This window comes from Mobula hypostoma, chromosome 5 (assembly GCF_963921235.1).
Source record: "Mobula hypostoma chromosome 5, sMobHyp1.1, whole genome shotgun sequence".
Lineage (NCBI taxonomy): Eukaryota > Metazoa > Chordata > Chondrichthyes > Myliobatiformes > Myliobatidae > Mobula > Mobula hypostoma.
The window spans coordinates 119,995,913-120,016,398 of record NC_086101.1 but is presented as its reverse complement, the minus strand read 5'-3'; the positions used below and the strand labels follow the sequence as shown (position 1 = coordinate 120,016,398).

Here is a 20,486-nt window from a genome sequence, read left to right as displayed (position 1 = left end):
AACTTTGAGAAAAGTAAAATGGTTGAACAAGAAATTGGAAACAAGAAAGAACAAGGAAAAAGAATGGATGACCGTATTGATAAAGTGGGGAAGGCTAAATACCTTACAAAGATTGATTTGTTAAAAGGATGCTGGGGTGTTCCTTTGTCAGAGAGGGCTAAAGAGATATCAGCATTTGTGACACCATCTAGACTGTATGAATACCATGTTTTACCCTTCGGGATGAAAAATGCTACGGAGACATTTCAAAGAATGATCAATTCTGTGATTGGAGGTTTAGAAAACACAGGGGCTTATAATCGATGATTTAGTGGTCTGGAATGACACGTGGGAAGAGCATACTGCAACGGTAGAAAAACTGTTTGACAGACTTTCCAAGGCCAATCTTACTGTGAACCTCGCTAAAGTGAGTTTGGTCATGCTACTGTTATTTACCTTGGCTATGTGATAGGCCACGGCCAACTGGCTCCTGTACAGGTCAAGGTTCAAGCTGTTGCTGAGGTTCCTGTTCCGACCAGCAAGAAAACTTTAAGAAGGGTTTTAGGAATGGTTGAGTATTATCATAAGTTTTGTAAGAACTTTGCTGACATCGCTCTCCCGCTAACAAAACTTCGAGGGAAGAGTGAAAGATTTGTATGGAATGACCTTTGCCAGAGGGCATTTGAACGTCTGAAAACCATCCTGTCTTATCATCATATGCTCAAAGCACCAGATTTTTCCAAGCTATTTACTATAGCAACAGACGCTAGTGACGAAGCTGCTGGGGCAGTACTGTTACAGAAGGGCGTGTATGACATTGAACACCCAGTAGCCTATTTCTCAAAGAAATTTAATGTGCACCAGAAAAATTATTCAACTGTTAAAAAGAAATTACTAGCACTTATTCTGGCTTTACAACATTTTGAGGTCTATATTTGTCCTGCCCAGGTACCACTTGTGGTTTACATGGATTATAATCCGTTGGTGTTTCTAACCAAGATGAAGGATAAGAATAGAAGGTTGTTAAATTGGAGTCTGATATTGCAAGAATGTGACTTAAAAATCAAACATGTGAAAGGTACTGACAATATTATAGCTGATTATTTATCCAGATGTTAAGTTGGAAATTGCACACATTTTGCTCTGTCATCTGATGATCATACATGTATTATTTCAAACTCTGTAATTTACATTTAGACAAAAATAATTTCGCCTTCGTCAAATCTTTTTTACTCTGAAGGAAGGGGGTGTGACGGGGTCCTGAATTACCCCTATGAACTGTGCTCGATTACCCCTATGAACTGTGCTTTTGAAGAGAGAGAGAGAGTTATTTAATACCGACATGTTGTTTTGAAAAGGGAGAGAGAAAGAAAGAGAGAGAGAGAGATGAAGACTAACTTTTGGACTGTCACTTTAAGGCACGAGGAGGAACTTTTGGATTTCTGCTCACTTCGGAGCTCGAAAGTCGCTACGGTGACCGAGGGCAGTGTTATTTGATGGACAATCGATGTTATGTTTTTTCAGCCTCGTGTTTATACTTCCAAAGACATTTGTTTGCTTGTACATTTTTTACACAGTCAAAGGAAGGAGGAGTTATTTGAATGACAGTTGGTACTCAGTACAGTGAGATAAATAGGAGGTCAGATGATATAGACCTCAGGCACATGTTTTGGACACTGAATGAGCTTTGTTGACCCCACAGAAAAAGTGGGTTTTTGGAGGATCGATCAGGCAGATCGATCAGTGGCTCTTGCAGTGAAAAAAAGGCAGTGGGGAGTTGTCCATGTGGCCACCACAGAAAAACGGTCCCCTTTGTTGAAGTCACAGTCAGTGACTTTTAAAGGATTTTGGAGGACAACAGGAAGATCGACGGCGTCAGCTCACCTGAAGACTCAAATCTCTCCCTCACTCTCTCTCCATCACTATTCAACTCAATACCACAAACTGAACTGAACTTTACTCATCATTGTAAGACTGTATCTTTTTACACCTAGACTTGAAGAAGCTTGGTTTTTCACATATATTTCCACACTTACTGATTTACTTACTTATGTATATATAATCCTTGCTAACCTGTTTGATTTATCTACATTTATATTACTGTATTGCATAGTTACTAATAAATATTATTAGTTAATAGCAATACTGGACTCCAAAGCGTTTTCCACCTCTGCTGGTTCTTTAATCCGTCACGGGGTACGTGACAGTACCATCCTCCGTAGTGAGTGGTGCCTCAGAAAGCTGGAATCCATCATTAAGGAACCCCATCACCCCTGGGCATGCCCTTTTCTCACTGTTACCATCAGGAAGGAGGTACAGAAGGCCGAAGGCACACACTCAGTGATTCAGGAACAGCTTGAAGAGATGCTGCTGCTGCAAAGTTAAGAAATTTCACGACGTATGCCAATGATATTAAACCTGAATGTGATGAGAGTGAAAAACGAGCAAGTGTGCAGTGCCGTCTGCCTGGGTTTGACTGGCTTCCCTTTCTTCTCGCTGCTGCCATTGGGTGAAAGGTGCAGGGGTCTTTGGTCCCAGGCCGTCAGGTGCAGGAGCAGTGGCCACCCTGCAGCCATCGGGCTCCTGAACAGGTTTCCCTGGCCTTTGCACTGAATGGGCTCTGCTGCTGTGGATTAACTGTCGGAGACTCTGCAGTTCATGTCCCATGTGTTTTTGTCGAGCTTTCTGACTATTTGTGTGATTTGATAAGGGCGCTGAACTAAATCTGTGGCTGTTATATTTTATAACTTCAAAACGTAAGAAACTAACTTAGAGGAAAAGACGATGCCCGGGAGAATGGGTCATCATTTGTCCTTACTTTAGGAGACGAGCTCACATCATGTGGTGGCATCATGATGTATGCAAATTCACTTATTTTTACATATAACCTTTGACAAATTATTTAATCGAGCAAGAAATACTGCTGAAATTTTTAATGCACAACATTCTTCCCTGCTGTTTTGAACTGAACATTCCAAGACTGTTTCAATGACCCTGTGGTTTTCGCTCATTTTTGCTGTTTGCGTGATTTGTTCTTTTGTCACACTGTTCTTTGGACAGGTTCCATGATGTGGTTGTTGTTGACTCTGGGACTGCAGGATGTGGCTCGGACAAGTCTGGACACTTTTCTTCTCCTTTTCTCAGCTTTTTTCTCTGGATCTACTTTGATCCTTGCTTCTCTCCCAGTCCTAGTTTCATTCTCTCTTTTTATCCCTCTCTTGATTGCTATCTCGTTCTTGTTCCTGCTTTCTTTCTTTCTCACATTCCTTTTCTCTTTCATGTCTTTCTCTTTATTTTCCTTTTCCTTCTTTCTAGGATGTGACAAACATCTTGATCTTGGCAGGGTTCACTTAGTTCACTGGAGTATTCTCCTGTTAATCCTTCTACTGCTCCCTTTATGATCTGATCTCTCTTGGTTTCCTTATCCGCAACATCTGAAGAATCCTCTGTTTTCGTATCTCCATTGACTTCATTCTTTTTTGCCTTCCATTCATCCAGCTGGGCTTTGATCTTTGCATCCACTTTTACAAGCAGCCTTTTGTCTCCCACTTGATATTCAACCAATAACCTAATGCATGCACAGTAGAGTTTGGCTCTTGATACTCACAAAAGCTGAATGTTTGCAACTTTCCTGAAGCTCTCTTCCAGCTTAGAACAAAACCACTTTTTGCGAGTAACAGTATCAAAAGCTTTCTCAGACTTGTTGCCTACAAATTGTTCTGGGAGGGCTACTGCTGTCATCACTTGGTCCTTCCTTGGTCCATAATGCTTTCCAACTGGAGGCACAGAGGCTGGCACCAACACCTGTTTGCCCTCTGTTGGGCAACGGTTCATGGTGTACAGCATGGAGACAGATGTGGCATCATCCAGCACCTTTCATAATTCACCTTCAGTTGACTCTGTTGCAGGGGGTGTGGCATGCAAACAGTGGATAGATCTCCAAACAAGTTGTAGTTCCCTCAGCCTTTCACAACCCCACAATGCTGCGCCTCCTCTTTTTATCACATACAAGACCAACATGGTTTGTTGGCTGTTGTATTTCACTCTTACAAAAGTCATTCCCTTTTCTCCAGTATAGTTTTTTGGATATCTACAGGCTTCAGTTCAGTATTTTTGAAACATGATTCAAACTCATAGTGTGGAAAGACTGAAACAGCTGAGTCAGTCTTCAATTCTATTTTAATTAATTTGCCATTCACTTCTGGCGTAAACCATATTGCTTGTCCATTGTTAGTTTTCACATAGTGAATCTCAAGGCTACTCAGTCCTGCTTCACTTTCATCACCATCAGGATTTTCATCAACAGTGCTCTTTTTGAAATTGCAATTTGTCTTTTTAACTTTTTCTCTTCACTGTGCAGTCCATTTATTTTACCTGCCTGACATACTCTTTGTAAGCGTCCTACTTTGTTGCATTTTCTGCAAGTATCACCTTTGAACCTGTATTGGTCTGATGCATGGGAGCCCCTGCCACAACTTGTTTGGCCAGGTACCTTCTGTTTAGATGTTGCAATTTTATTCATGCTCACTTTCATTCCTGACTGCAGCTCAATTGCATCTCTGTCTGTTGTTTTCATTGATAACAGCTATTTCAACTGCTCCTTTCAAAGTGAATTGTGCTTCAGTTAGGGGCCAATCTTGAACGCTTTCTTGTAAGATTCTACAATTCAAACCATCTCTGAAGGTATCATTAAGTCCATCATTGAACTGAAAATGCTCAAACAATCTCTTCAATTCAGCCATGTAAGCTGAAATGGACTCCCCTTCCTATTGCTTCCGCTTATGAAACCTAAAGTGTTCTGCAAACAATGGTTTTGGTTCTAAGTGATACTTTCAGAATATCAGCAAAGTCTGTTGTATCCATTTTGGTTGGAGCAGTTAAACTTCGAAGCAAACTGTATGCCTTTAAACCCAATGCACTCAGCATTGGTACTTGCTTCCCATTGGCTATTTGTTTTGCTTTAAAATACTGGTCAATTAACTCAGTATACATATTCCAGTTATCTGTTGTGTAGTAGAATGTGTCAATGGGTCAATCTTTCTAATGTAGCCAGCCATCTCTGCCTTTCTTTATCACCTAGTACTCCTCATGAACCCATGAATTTTTCCATTTTCTGCTTTTTAAAAAAAAACTTGATCTTATCTTCCCTTCCAAAGAACATGCATTGTGCTTCTTTTTAAAAAAAAACTCAACTGTTTTGCTGTGCCTTTTTAAAAAATATAACCACTTCACTGTGCTTTTATAAACTTGAATGTCTTGCTGTGCTTCAACAGGTAGTTTGTTGTCTGAGGTTCATTTCAAAAATATCTCATCACCACTGGTATGTTTTGTAACTCCAACACATTAAAGTAATTAAAAGAAAAAGACAGGAGTCCAAACTGCGAGTCTAACTCAGTTTTATTTTAAATGAGTGCGCACGTATCATGTGGTAGCATCTTGACATGTGCAATTCACTTATTTTTGCATACAACCTATATTGAAATATTTAAACAAACCAGAATGCTTAATCAAATGATATATTTACAATATTACCCAAATACCACTGAATTATCTAATACACAACAGTGGCCTGCAACCATTAGCACCGTGCAGAACTGACTCCTTTACTCATTTTTGGACTCTGCGGTTCATGTTCTGTGTTATTTGCTTATCTTTTTTATCATTTGCATGTTTTGTTCTTTTTCCCACACATTCGGTGTTTGACGGTCTTTGTTGAGTGGGTTTTTTCTTTAAGTAGGTTATATTTTGTTGTGGCTGCCTGCGAGCAGACGACTGTTAAGGTTGAATACTGTAAACATACTTTGATGATAAATGTACTTTGAAGTCTGCAAGTGTCTAGATATAAAGTGAAGTGTGCGTATCTCTGTATGTTCGCATGTGTCTCTTTGTGTATGCCTATGCATATGTGTTTGCGTGTGTGGCCTGTGTGTAAATATGTGTGAGTGTGAATAAGCACATAATATATGTGTTGTATGCACGCATGTGTAAATCTAAATGTGTGTGAGTATGTGACTGTCAGTGAGAGTGTGTGAACAGCTGTCTGTGTGTGTCTATGAGTGAGTGTGTATTGGTGTGTGAAAGAGAGTGCAGGTGGGAATGCTGCACACAAACGTGAGTTGGCCTGTGTGTCTGCCCATGTGAGTTTGGGAATGTGGTAGTGAGTGCTTTTCTTTCTGATCCACAGCCTGGGGAGATGTCCTGGGTGTGGCTGCGTCTGGCAATGAGTGTGAGTGAGTGTGAGTGGGTGTGTGAGCATGAGTGAGAGTGGGTGTGAGTGAAAGTGTGTGTGAGTGAGTGAGTGTGTGTGTGTGCAAGCTCATCTCATTAACATTCACCCAGTCTGAATGGCCATTATTAGTTCAAACACACTCACGCACACACACACACTCTCATATAGAGATCCAGCCTCACACTCAAACACGCACTCATACATAAGGACCCACTCTCAGCAAACACACACACTCACAGAGACCCAGATTCACACACAAACACCCACTCACTAACACACATTCCACATACACACACTTGCATGCACAGACACTCACATGCGCACAATTATGCACACTCACACTCTTTGTACTCAATGTAACAGGGTGTGCAAGAATGATCCAGTCTCAGAGAACCTTTGGTAGAAATTGTGAGCTTTGCCATTGCTGGTTTGTATTTCTGCAGTGGTTACTGTATCTTATCATTAGATTTCCTCTTGCTGAGTTACAATGAGCAAATCTTCATGCTAGGAGGCTGGAGTTGTGACATCTGGTGGGAAGGCACGTGCGCAGTGAGTGCTGATGGAGTAAGCGGTTCCTCGGTCTCTGATGGACACATGATTCTGCAGCTGCGTTTGTGAATTACAGATCACCGATTGCTCAATAGCCCCTCTGCCGAAGCTTGAAACATATAACAATTTCAAACTGCTGCAATACACACAAAATTCTGGAGGAACTCAGCTGGTCAGGCAGCATTTCAATCATGGCTGATTTATTTTCCCTCTCAACCCCATTCTCCTGCCTTCTTCACAAAACCTTTAACACCCCGACTAATCAAGAACCCATCAACCTTTGTTTTAAATGTACACAATGACTTGGCCTCCACAGCCATCTGGGGCAAAGAATTCCTCGGAAACACCACCATCCAGCTGAAGAAATTCCTCTTCATCTCTGTTCTAAAGGGATGTCTTTCTACTCTGAGGCTGTGCCTCTGGTCCTAGATTCACCCACTATAGGAAACATCCTCTCCATGTCCACTCTTTCTAGGCCTTTCAGTATTCAATAGGTTTCAATGAGCTTCCCCCCTTATTCTTTTAAACTCCAACAAGTACAGACCAGAGCCACAAAATGCTCCTTTTACTTTAACCCTTTCATTCCTGTAATCATTTTCGTGAATTTCCCCTGGACTCCCTGCAACGCTAAAATATCCTTTCTTAAATAAGGGATCCAAAACTGCTCACAATACTCCAGATGAGGCCTCACTTGGGCCTTATAAATTCTCAGTATTACATCCTTGTGTTTATGTATTTATTTTTTGATTGATTGATTGAGATACAGTGCGGAATAGTCCCTTCTGGCCCTTTGAGCCTTGCTGCCCAGCAACCCCTGATTTAACCCAGCCTAATCACGGGACAATTTACAATGACCAATTAACCTACCAAACAGTACGTATTTAGACTGTAGGAGGAAACCGGAGCACTTGGAGGAAACCCACAGGGAGGACATACAAAATCCTTATAGGCAGTGGCGGGAATTGAACCTGGGCCCGTAAAGCGTTGTGCTAACCACTAAGCTACCATGCCACCCCAAATCACTTATATTCTAGTCCTCTCAAAATGAATGCTAACATTGCATTTGGCTTCCTTATCACTGACTCAGCCTGCAAGTTAACCTTCAGGGAATCCTGCATTTGAATTCCCAAGTCCCTTTGCCCCTCTGATTTCTGAATTTGTCCCCTATTTAGAAAATAGTCTACACCTTTATTCCTTCTACCAAAGTGCATGAGCACTTCCCGACACTGTATCCTGCCTGATACTTGATTGCTCATTCTCCTCATCTGTCTGAGTCCTTCTGCAGACTCCCTGCTTCCTCAACACTAGCTGCCCCTCCACCTATCTTTGTGTCATCAACAAAGCCATCAATTCTGTCATCCAAACCATTGACATATCACATGAAAAGAAACCGGACGCCTGCGGGACACCATTGACCACATCCGACTACCAACCAGAAAGGGCTCCCTTTAGATCAAAGCCGTGGGTCAAGGAGTTACAATTAATTGCAGCATGTGTGTGTTTTTCACAGAGTTTATTGACACTGTGTGAACTGAAAGTTTATGCACATTCAAAGCACAACAGCTCCCGACCCACCACTGCCCTACAACAGCAGAGGCCCAGATCACGTGTGGAATGTGTGAAAAGGGCAGAGAGACAGTCTGTGTGGAAGACTGTTTGTGACTGTAGGAATGTTTCTGTATCATGGCATGTGTGAGAGACAGATTGTGTATGTGACTGTATGAGAGGCATTATGTAACTTCATGTCTCATTGAGTCTTTGATGGTGTGTATGTGACTGTGAGACTGGGATGGTCTGTGTCACTATGAATCTGTGGTGGTGGTGGTGTGTGTGTGTGTGTATGTGTGTCTGTGTGTGTGTGTGTGTGTGTGGCTGTGAGACTGGGATGGTGTGTGTCACTGATTGTGAAACTGGGATGGTGTGTGTCACCATGAGTCTGTGATGGTGTGTGTTTGTGACTGTGAGACTGCATGACAGAGAGGATGACTGTAGGTGTGACTGTGTGTGGGAGAGACAGTGTGAGGCAGTGCGTGACTGTGCACCTGTGACGGTATGTGCAACTGTAGGGGTGATTGTATGTGTGAGAGAAAATTGTGTGAGAGACTGCAGGATTATGTCTGTGTCTGTGTCTGTCTCTGTGTCTGCCAATATGTTTGAGAGAGTGTCTATGTCTATAACTGTGCATGACAGTGAGACATTGTGTGTGTGTGCAGGTGACTGTGAGTCTGTGTGTGCGCGCGTCCACGCCTGAAGAACTTGTGTGGCATGACTGTGTGAGGGAAACCATGTGTGATTGTGTGTGTGTGTGTGTGTGTGTGTGTGTGTGTGTGTGTTGTGTTTCTCTATGTGTGCTGTGTGTGATTTTGTTACAAACCAAAGTCTCTCTACTCACCACGGGTCACCCCCTCCCTCCCCCGTCATAGAACGACCTTAGAAATGGACAAGGGAATCACAAGTCTGGGCCACAGAGTCCATACACACAGCCTAATCTGGGATCACCCTGTGCAGACACTTCCCAGTCTGGGATTAGGCTGTGCCTACACGGGCCTGTCTGTCCCATTATCCAATGACGGACCGGTCTGGGATCACCCTGTGCAGACACGGCCCGGTCTGGGCTCCCACTGTGAAGACACGGCCCAGACTGGGATCACCCCGTGCATTCAGTGACGGAGCCAGCTCTTGGTCGTATCATTGCTCCGACGGCTGATGGTGAGTTTCCAGCGCTGCCGGCAGCACGGCGGGACGCAGGTGAAGGAGTGGCGGCTGAGGGAGTAGATGAGTGGGTCCAGGCAGCTGTTGATGCTGGTCAGGGCCATGGTGACCCGACGCGCCGCGTACGTGAAGCGGATAAACTGGCAGCTAGACCACAGCCCCAGGCGGCGGAGGGTGTGCAGCACCTGGATCACATGATAGGGCACGAAGCAGATCAGGAAGACGGCGAGAACCAGCAACACCGTGCGAAGGGCCCTCTTCTTAACCGTGTGCACAGAGCGGCCGGCGGCCGGCTCTAGCAGCCGGCAAGCGATCAGCGGATAGCACACGGCGATCACCAGCAGGGGCAGGAGGAAGCCGAGGCCGGCCGCCACGAAGCTGATGCCAGAGATGCGGCCGCTCCAGGAGCTGGAGGAGAAGTTCTCCAGGCAGGCCGTCCGGCCGTTCGGGAACTTGCTGGTGAGCGGCCCCTTGAGCATGAGGTAGAGGATACAGGCGACCAGCAGCAGCCAGATGAGAGCGCAGACGAGCAGCCGGTAGCGGGGCTGACGGAGCTGCAAGGAGCGCAGCGGGTGAACCACGGCGATGTAGCGGTCCACGCAGATGCAGGTGAGGAAGAGGGTGCTGCCGTACATGTTGGCGAAGAAAAGCGAGCCCGTGATCTTGCAGCCCCATTCACCAAAGATCCAGTCATTGCCCAGGGCGTGGTAGACCACCTTGAAGGGCAGGGTCAGTGCGAAGATCAAATCGATGACGGCCAGGTTCACCATGAACACGTCTGAGGGCGAGAGTTTCTCTTTGGCCCGCAGGAAGAACCAAAGGGCGGCGGAGTTGGTGGCGGTGCCCAGCACGAAGACCACGCTGTAAACCACGGAGAACATGATGTACTGGAAGTCGGCGCTCTCTGCGCAGTCTTGCGTGGTGTTGGCGGTGACCGAGAGGTTCCAGCTGTCCGTGGTGCTAAGGCCCATGAGAGACCAAGGAGAGGACGGCGTTCCCTCGACCCCGAACCTCTCTGTAGCCGCGGGGTCAGATCCCACACTCGTGTTAGCCATCTGCACAGAGTCGTACACTGTTCACCAGCGTTAATACCCCGCACTCAATGAATGGTCCTTATCTGGCTCTCGTTTGCTTCAGTTCCGAGGAGGACTTCCCCAATTGAAGTTCCCTTGAAAGGCTACCTTCCTTGTCTGGGGACCTGCAGATAAGAATAAAGGAGCTGTCATTAATTCACCCGTGAACCTTGTTGCTCCTCTCAGTAAGATCCTGGACCCCCATCCCTGCATGTGCCCACAGACATCTTCCAGGAAATGGGAGCTGGTGCTGGGACACAGGGTGATGTTCTGCAAGGAGAGATGGTGGCAGACCACTGGCAGTGGTCCTGCCCTGGGCCCACTCACCAAACCAGGTGTTTCTTCAAATTGTGTAAATTTTGTGTAGAATTTATGGTTAATTGATTTTTTTTTCTTGTGAATGGATGGCATGTCCCTGTAATGCTACTGCAAATAAGATTTTCTTCCCAGCTCTGGAACATGTACTTGTGCATCTGACAATGAACTCGAGATGACGTTCTGTGATACAGGGAAGTCGATCTGCAGGGAAGAAGTGCTGTCATTACTCTGGAGCATAGAACAAGAGTTGTGGCAGCCCTGGAGATGGTCCCTCTCAACTTGATGGCGAGGGAAACTCTTCCTGAGTACTGAGGAGCTGTTGACTCCTTACTGCACGTCCAGAGCGCGATCCTTTACACTAGTTCTAACTCCGTCAGCATCCGCCGGAACTGTCATGCATTGCTGACATACCCCGCTAATGGGATAGGCAGGGGACACTCACACCGTTATCAGATCACCTCCAACCCTCCAGCATCCGGACTTTGTGTTGCTTCCCTAAATGATCCAAAGTCTTATGCACAGGTAGTCACTTTCATATCGCAGATTCTCAGATGTTTGCACAGGGACCAGAAGTCATCTGGTTGGATGGTAGAGGACTCTCGAAGGCCAGTTGGCCATTTCCTGTGCTGAATGCTCACAGGATTATGGGACTAGGCAGGTGGATGCCATAGCTCGAGCACAGGGTGGGAGAGTCCTGTGGATTCCACGATCCCACAAGACCTACAGCACCAACCCCCTCTGGATCCCCACTTGACATCATTCTGCTGTGCCCTCCATAAACTCCGCCCTCCCCTCCAATTGTTCCCCCTCCTCTACCTCGCTCCCCTTCCTTAAAGCTCTGTGTAGTGCTTTACATTGTTTACACTGCAACAATCCTCTCTGGTACATTCATATTTCAAGACTTTAAGATAAGTGAAGGTTATCAGATAAATAAATTATGGGGTCAAAGTCCTATTATTGTTAAGGAAGTAGCAATTATTCCCAGCTTTGTCAACTATACAACAAGGTGTGAGAGTGATTGGGAATGTTCACTGTTTCCTGAACACCAGCATTGTGTGGGGTTACAGTCACAGTGCTTGACAGCAAGAAAGCAGCCCTTCAGCCCATCTCATCCATGCTGACCAAGTTGCATAAGCAAGCTATTCCCATGTGTCACGTTCCTCTAGACCAGGGGTCCCCAACATTTTTTACGCCATGCGCCTGGACCAATACCATTCAGTAAGCAGTCTGTGAACCTCAGGTTGGGGACCCTGCTCTAAATCTTTCCTATTTATGTCCATGTCCAAGTATCTTTTCAATGTCTTAATTGTACCACTTCCTTTAACAGCTTGTTTTGTATATTTACTATCCTGTGTGAAAAAAAATTACCTCTCACTTTGAAAGCTAATGCCCCCCTAGTTTTAAGCTCCACTGCCCAGGGAGGGGGTGGGGTGGAATCTGTGGCTATTTCCCTTAACTCTGTTCCTTAAGATTTTATAAATATCAATAAGGTTACCCCTGAGCCTCCTTCAGTCCAGGGAAAATAGTCTTAGCTAACCAGATTCACTTCATAACCTGGTAATTTATTTATTGGGATACATCACGGAATTGGCCTGTCCGGCCCTTCAGACCCCACTGCCCAGAAACCCTAGACTGATCATGGGACAGTTTACAATGACTCATTAACCTACGAAACGGTACGCCTTTGGACTATGGGAGGAAACGGGGAGAACGTACACACTCCTTACAGGCAGCGACAGGAGTTCAACTCATTGCCTGCACTGTAAAGCGTTGTGCTAACCACTACATTACCACACTGCCCCATAATATCATTGCGTCTGTATTTTTCTGCACCCTTCCAGTTTAATGACTTCTTCCCATAGCTGGGTGACCAGAACTCTACAAGGTGCGGTCAGCTGTAACATGTCATCAAAAACTTCCTGAGTAATGAAGGCAAGTACCTTCTTCGCCACCCTGTCTACTTGACATGGGGCATGGACACAGGCTCTTCAGCCCTGAGTTGATCTCATCTGCCTGGAATTGGCCCATAGTTCTCTACACCTTTCCTATCCATGTACAATTAGATCAGGGGTTCCCAGCATGGCGTCCCCAGACGGACTGGGAACCCCTGATCTGGAAAGGTGTAGAGAACTGTGGGCAAAATGCAGGCAGATTAATGGTCAATTGTAAGGCTCCATGGCATAAAAAAGGCTGGGAACCCGTGATCTAGATGTTTGTTAATGTGCCGCTTCTGCCACTATTTCTGGCAGCTTATTCAAAATATACACCAACCTTTGTGTGAAGAAGCTGCCCCTGATGACTCTTTCAAACTTCTCGCCTCTGATCTTAAACTCACGCCCCTCTTGTTTTCAACGCCTCCTTCCTGAAAAAAAACAAGTGCTTTCACTCCTTCTATGCCCCTCATGATCTGTCAGGTCACCCTCTCAATTTCCTACATCCTAGGGAAAAGTGTCCTAGTCTACGCAACCTCTCCTTGTAACTCAGGCCCCTAAATCCAGGCAGCAATCTGGTAAATCTGTTCTGCATTGTTTCAGCTTTACTAACATCTGGCCTGTGACAGGATGGTCAGAACTGTGCACCATTGTCTAAGTGCAGTCTCACCAGTTAGCATAACTTCCTAAATCCCATACTCAGTGCCCTGACTGATGAAGGCCAATGTGCCAGATTTCTTCTTCCCCACCCTGACTAGCTGTGACACTGCTGTCAGCGATTCACGCCCTCGCACCCCGAGCTCCATCTGTGCCACAACACTCCCCTGGGCCTTACTGTTCACTGCGTTAACCCTATCCTGGTTTGACCCCCGTGCTCTCGTCATTCCTCTTGCGCAGGCATGTAACAGTTAGGGAGACAGTCGATTCAAAACGTCAACCATGCTTTTGCCTGTGCAGATGCTGCCTGGTCCACTGAGTGGTGTGTGTTTCACTCCGGATTCCATCATCTGCAGTCTTTTGTGACCCCAGCATCAGGTTTAATATCACTGACGTGTCATAAAATCTGTTGTTTTGCAGCAGCATTACAGTGCAATACATAAAAATATTTATTGTAATCTATAGATTTTTATGTATTGTAACGTAATGCTGCCCCAAAACAACTAATTTTACGACATGTCAGTGATATTAAACCTGATGCTGGGGTCACAAAATTTATAACAAATTTATATTTATTGCATTATATATATAATAAATAAAAATACGAATATAAAGGTATTCTTCTGGGCAGTGTCTTCACAAGACAGCCATTATCGGTACTGTTCAGAGATTATCTGCTGGCGTCAGTGGTTGCATAACCAGGACTTGTGATGTGCACCGGCTGCTCCCATGGCTTCACGTGACCCTGAATTTTGGCGGGGTCGGGGTGGGGTTGGGGGAGGTTAAGTAGGTGCTACACCTTGCCCAGAAGGCTAGCGGAGGGAAGGAGCTCCTTACGTCTCCTTTGACAGAGAGGGATCTCCACTCTGTCACTCTGTCCATTCGGAGGAGGAGAAGCCGTTCCTGAAATGCTCTGTGTTTCTTCAGGCTGCTCTACCTCCTCTGTAATGGTAATGATAGGAAGAGAGCACATCATGGTTGATGGGGGTCCTTAATGATGGATGCTGCCTTTCGAAGGTCTCCTTGATGCTGCAGATGTCAGCGCTCGCTGATGGAAATAAAGGCATTTCCCTGGCACTGGTCACCATTTCAGGATGTCGCAAAGTGCCGTACAGCCAGCACAATACTCCTGAAGTGTGGCTGCTGTTGTAACCATAGCGATCACTTCATTGTGAGTACAATACACGGTCAATGCATTCACCATGCAGGTCGATGGGACTATGTAGTATAACAGTATGGCACAGACTAGATGGGCCAAAGGGTCTGCTACTGAACTGTAGTTCTCTGTGGATATGACATTTCATTTCACTCTGTAGGATCTGCCAAAAACAAAATGAATCTGAATCTGAGAAACACTCACCAAGAGTCCAGTGGTCACTGAAATACTGAAGCTGTGGAATCTCTGAAACCGGTCTGTCTGCCAATTCTTTCCATCTGTTTAGAATGACTCCTGTCTTTGCTGTGTTCTGGCTTCATCTGGGTTATGGTTTCATCTGGGTTATGGTCTGTTCAATGAACAGAGGTTACTGATATTATACTTCCTGTTCAGTAAATTTCCCAACTGGGTAAATTCCCTCAGCCTCCCTTGAAACTTCCTCGTCCTCTCTAACTGGAAGTGTGATTTGACAGACAGCTGTCTAAGTATAATGAATCTGCATGATTGCACTGAGGAAGAGATTGCCACATAGCCAAATAAACCTGACGCAATAAACATGTGAGATATGATTCACTGCTCACTTTGCTGACTGCACCGATAAGCAGTTCTCATATTCACCGTTTCTTATGGCTAGGTTGATGAGTTTCAGTGAAGCAGGCTTTGTATTGATGTTCCCTCAGCCTCACATACCTTCGATGGCAAAGAAAGAGCTTTTAAGGCAATAAAAATTGACAACTTCTACATTTCTACAACTTAAGGTAACTTACCCAGCAAGGAAACAGGCCCTCCAGCAGAACTCATCGATCCTGTATCCCTGCATTTGGACCGAATCCCTCTAACCATTTTCCTTATGGTTAAAGGGTTGGCACAACATTGTGGGCCAAAGGGTTTGTACTGCTGTATGCTTATGTTCCTTTAATGCAGAAACACTCGCAGGTTGACAATTTAATGAATGATTTGCCTGTAACCCGTTGTATAATTAAGTAGTTGGACCAAAGCCCTTTAACTATTTTCCATTTTGCTAACATTGTGATTGAACCCACTTCTACTGTTTCTTCTGGCAACTCATTCCACATACCCACCTCCCTCTGTGTGTATATGTTGTCTCCCCCCCCCCCCAGATTCTCTTTAAATCTTTTCCCTCTCATGTTCTTGGGTGGCGGGGTGAAGATACATCTCTACCAAAGGAGGTGTGAGGTTTTCCTTTCTTCCCCTAGTGCAGGTCACCTTTGGGAAAGGTGTAGCAACTTCTTAGACCACCGCCCCCCCCACCCCACCCTGATCAGGGTCACGTGAAGCAATGGGAGCAGAGGGTGCACATCACAAGTCCTGATTATGTGCCAATGACGCCAGGCAGACAATCTCTGAAGAGTATTGATAATGTCTGGGATCACCCGTCTTGTAAAGTCACTGGCCAGAAGAAGGCAATGGCAAACCACTTCTGTAGAAAAATTTGCCAAGAACAATCACGGTCATGGAAAGACCATAAATCACCCACATCATACGACATGGCACATTACAAATGAATCTGAAGTTCTAGTTTTAGAGCTCTCTACACAGGGGAAAGAATGTGAGGGCCAGCTAATTGATACGCCTAATGATTTTATACACCTCTATATGGTCAGCTCTCGGCCCTCAGCCTCCTCTGCTGCAGGGAAAACAGTCAGCCTATCCAGTCTCTCCTCATAACTCAGACTCTCCGGTGCCAGTTGCATCCTCGTGAATCGTTTCATTTGGTCTGACTCAGTCATGCTGGGCACGCCATCCAGCTCTGCATTTGGCCACCTCTACGTCCTTCATCTATGTTCGCAATCTCTCACTGTTCCCATTTATATCCTGGCCCAGATCATCTTGCTGAAGGCTGATAGAGTCATAGAAAAGTACAGCACAGAAACAGGCCCTTTGGCCCATCTAGTCTGTGCCAAAGCATTTAACTGCCTACTCCCATTTCTCTGGTTTTGACTCCTCAGAGACATTCCCCCCAGCAAACCACCTGCATCTTCTTTTGTCTCTTACCCTGTCCTAAAATAGGGTCTTCAACTGAAAGTGATAAGTCTGCTTCTCCGCACCCCCCCCCCCCATGGATGCTTCCTGCCCTGCTGAGTGTTCCCAGACACTCCCAGACACACTACATTTTAGACCTTTTAGGCCAGACTTGGAATTCTCTAGTCCCTCCAGGGTATTGTTACCTCCCAGCATCTTACAGCTAATGAGGACAATTAGGAAGTGCAGTGGCTACTTTATACACAACGATCTAGCCTCACGCCATTGGTAGAAGAATCACTGTGAAACAGCAGAAGTAGAATAGCTCTGTCTCCCAGGTGAACCATAGTGAAACACCAGCGTTCAGCCTACAGGATTGACCCTAACCTCCCTGTAACCTGTCACTAGGATTCTCTGTCACACTCCCCCTCTGACTTAGCACTGCCTCCAGTACCCTTACAACGAGGCTCAGTGCAAGATGGGAGGGATCCTTGATTATGTTGGCTGCTTTCCAGAGCTAGTAGGAGAGGCGGATTCCAGAATCAGAATTCAAAATCAGTTTTAATATCACTGACCTAGATTATGTTGTGAAATTTGTTGTTTGGCAGCAGCATTACACTGAAGGGGCTGTTGTTGATCAGGGTCAAACATACTGTAGATGTTGCGTCACAGTTGTCTACGTAATACACAAACCAGGACAGTAGGATATGGAGAGCAAGCTGTAGCCTAAGTAGCAGGTGCCCCCTCTCCACACAGCTGATGAATCCAAAGGAACGGCAGAGACCCATACAGTTTGGCACCAGCAGTGTCGCAGGAGTTGCCAGTCAGCATTGGACAGCCTTAGGGACTCCAGATCCTTTCTGATACCATCAAAATTGTCCTTCCTCCAATTTAGAATCTCAACCCACGGACCAGACCTATCATTTTCCATACTTACTGTGAAACCAATAGCGTTGTGGTCACTAGATGCAAAGTGTTCCCAATACACAAACTCCTGTCACTCACCTTAATAGCAGATCAAGTGTTGCACACTCTCTCATTGGGACCTCTTGGTACAGATTAAGGAAATATTCCTGAATACATTTGACAAACTCTATCCTATCTTGTCTTTTTACAGAATGGGAGTCCTATCTTGCAAGCATTTGCAGAGGAATAAAAAAGAAATAGAATGAAGTTTTATGAAAAAATATATAAAGGAAGACTGGCAAACACCAATGTACAAAAGAAGATAAACCCTCATGTCTGCCTATTTCAGCTTCATTTTTGATGACACTGCCCCAAGTCCATGGAGCTCAGCTACACAACCATCCCCACCATGTAGATTGAACTCATTGACACAGCCAGCCCCACCGTGGAGATGGAACTCATAGACACAGCCAGCCCCACCATATAGGTGGAACTCATTGACACAGCCAGCCCCACCATGTAGATGGAACTCATTGACACAGCCAGCCCCAGCAATAACTTGGCCTCCAGAGTTGTCTGTGACAATGAATTCAACAGATTTACCATCCTATGGCTAAAGAAATCCCTCCTCATCTCTGTTCTAAGGGAATACCCTTCTCTTCTGAGGCGGTCTTAGAATCCCTGAGTGCAGGAAACATCCTCTTCATATCCACTCTAATTAGACTGTTCAATAATCGATAGGTTTCAGTGAGATCCTCCTTGTTTCTTTAAACTTCAGTGAGCACAGGCGCAGAGTCATCAAATGCCGACATTAATTTCTGGGATCATTCTCATGACCTTGCTCTGGACCCTCTCCAATGTCAGCACATCCTTTCTTAGATAAGGGAGCCCAACCTGCTCACAATACCCCAAGTGCAGTCTGACCAATGCCTTATGAAGCCCCAGCATTGCAACCTTACTTTTATATTCTAGTCCTCTCAAAATGAATGCTAACATTGTATTTGTCTTCCCAACCAACACTGAGATATTCTGCTCTACCTAGTCCAGAAATACTCTTTACTTGAAGTGAATTTGCTTAGAGTGTTTCACACAATGGTTCTGAAGTATAGAGGGATATTGGTGTCCAAGTCTGTCGTTCACTGGAAAGTAGCTACGCAATTGGATGAGGTAGCAAAGTTGCATACTCACCTTTATGGTCGGGCTGTTGAGCAGGAGAATAAGGAAGTGGTGCAACTGCTATATGAAACATTATTCAATCCACACAAAGTATTGTGTGCAATTCTGATTGCCATCATTATAGAAAGGAAGTGGAGAGTGTACAGAAGAATTTCACAAGGATGATGGCTGGGTTTGCCCAGATACATTTCCTAAAGTTCATTCATCTTATGTTCCTCTGGTAAGACTATCTACCTTAAGAAGTCCATCCCTCTATGCCCACATTAAGGCAGTCCAAGTTAATATTGGGGAGGTTGAAATTTCTACTGCCTTTGTTTTTCTGTGAGATTTACCCTCATATTCCCTATCTCCTGTTGACTATTAGAACTTTAGTATATTTTCTCATCGCAAATTTCTGCTTCCGTGAGCTCCCTCTGAGATACAAGAGGTACTGCAGGTGTTGGATGTCTAGAGCAAGACACACAATGCGCTGGAGGAGCTCAACAGGTCAGGCAGCATCTATGGATGGGAATTGACATTCAAAATGTTGACTGTTTATCCCCATTCACAGATGCTGCCTGATCTGCTGAGCTCCTACAGCGCGTTGTGTGTATTGCTTCCTCTGGGATAACCTGCAGTTAATGTTGTAAAGTACATCCTCTGTTATGCAGTCCCTGTTCCTCCTGAAGGTTCATTCCCTTGTAATGTTGAGCTGTCAGTCCTGCATTCCTTAAACTACGTCACTGTCGAACCAACAATATCATGTACCTGAATTCTCAACTTTCATCTGCTTACTTGTCAGGCTCTTTTCATCCAATTTAACCTTGTACTCCTCCCAAACGTTAATGCCCATGTCTGTTCCACCTCCTGCACAGACTTACATTTCTTTCTGTATTGGGCTGCACATCCAACCAATGCATATTTGCTGTGTGTCACATTCCACTGTGATTTAAACCCTCCAGCAGCAATGCTTCCTGGAAGCATGTTGGACCCATTCCAGGTCAGGTGAAATATATACAGTTAGTTCTAATTAATCCCTGACTGTTGCTAACCTGAAGAGAAGTGGTTTAGCAGTTTCTATGTATCTGATTGACTCAGCTGGCAGAATTTAGACCATAAGACTTTAGACATAGGAGCAGAATTAGGCCATTTGGTCCATCAAGTCTGCTCCACTATTCCATCATGGCTGAATTATTATCCCTCTCAAACCCATTCTCCTGCCTTCTCCCCATAAACTTTGACACACTGACTAATCAATAATTTTCTTCACACACGAAAAATGGTCTTTGCAGAAGTAGCACAGTCGGTCCACTTGCTACTGAAGGAGATTGAATAGCTTGTAGTTTTGTGCTGTGGGGAAAGGTCTCTGACCAAAAACACGAGCAACACAGAAAATACTACAGAAACTCAGCGTGTCAGGCAGCATCTATGGAGGGGAATAAACAGTCAATGTTTGGAGTCCTCCCAAACTGGGCGGCTTAAAGTGAAGCTGGAAGCCACCTGGCACAAAATGACAGTGGAGACATTTCTTTAATCAAACACAGATCCCTTGGATCCTTGCTGGGACCTAAAATACTAACCCTGTTTCTCTCTCTACAGATTCTGACTGACCTGCTGAGTATTTCCAGAACCCATGTGTGACGAAAGAGGGTTACAAAAAGTACACGTAGATTAAGATGTTAACTGTCCTGTGCTGGCACCAGTGGGAGCAACAGTTGATCTGCCACCTGTCTTCAGGAGAAAGAGAGATAAATAAGACAATGGAGCAGCATTTGGAAATGTTAATGAAGAGACGAGAGAGTTTAACGGAAGGAGACACCGGTCTGGGTATAGTCAAG

General features: G+C 45.0%; 1 protein-coding gene across 2 annotated transcripts; it reads right to left on the bottom strand.

The window, feature by feature from the left end:
- Positions 1-5,364: 5,364 nt before the first annotated feature.
- On the bottom strand, positions 5,365-14,971 carry LOC134346973 (lysophosphatidic acid receptor 6-like). Of its 2 annotated transcripts, XM_063048898.1 has the most exons (3): positions 14,809-14,971; positions 13,132-13,222; positions 5,365-10,667 (listed from the first exon to the last, which is right to left on the bottom strand). In XM_063048898.1, the coding sequence occupies exon 3, from the start codon at positions 10,522-10,524 to the stop codon at positions 9,418-9,420; it is 1,107 nt and encodes a 368-aa protein (XP_062904968.1). In that variant the 5' UTR covers positions 10,525-10,667; positions 13,132-13,222; positions 14,809-14,971; the 3' UTR covers positions 5,365-9,417. The 2 variants fall into 2 exon arrangements, with proteins under 2 accessions (XP_062904968.1, XP_062904969.1); XM_063048899.1 differs by lacking the exon at positions 13,132-13,222.
- Positions 14,972-20,486: the final 5,515 nt, after the last annotated feature.

Bases quoted from the DNA above. Each gene is read 5' to 3' on its own strand.
- LOC134346973 (XM_063048898.1), bottom strand. From the start codon at position 10,524: ATGGCTAACACGAGTGTGGGATCTGACCCCGCGGCTACAGAGAGGTTC.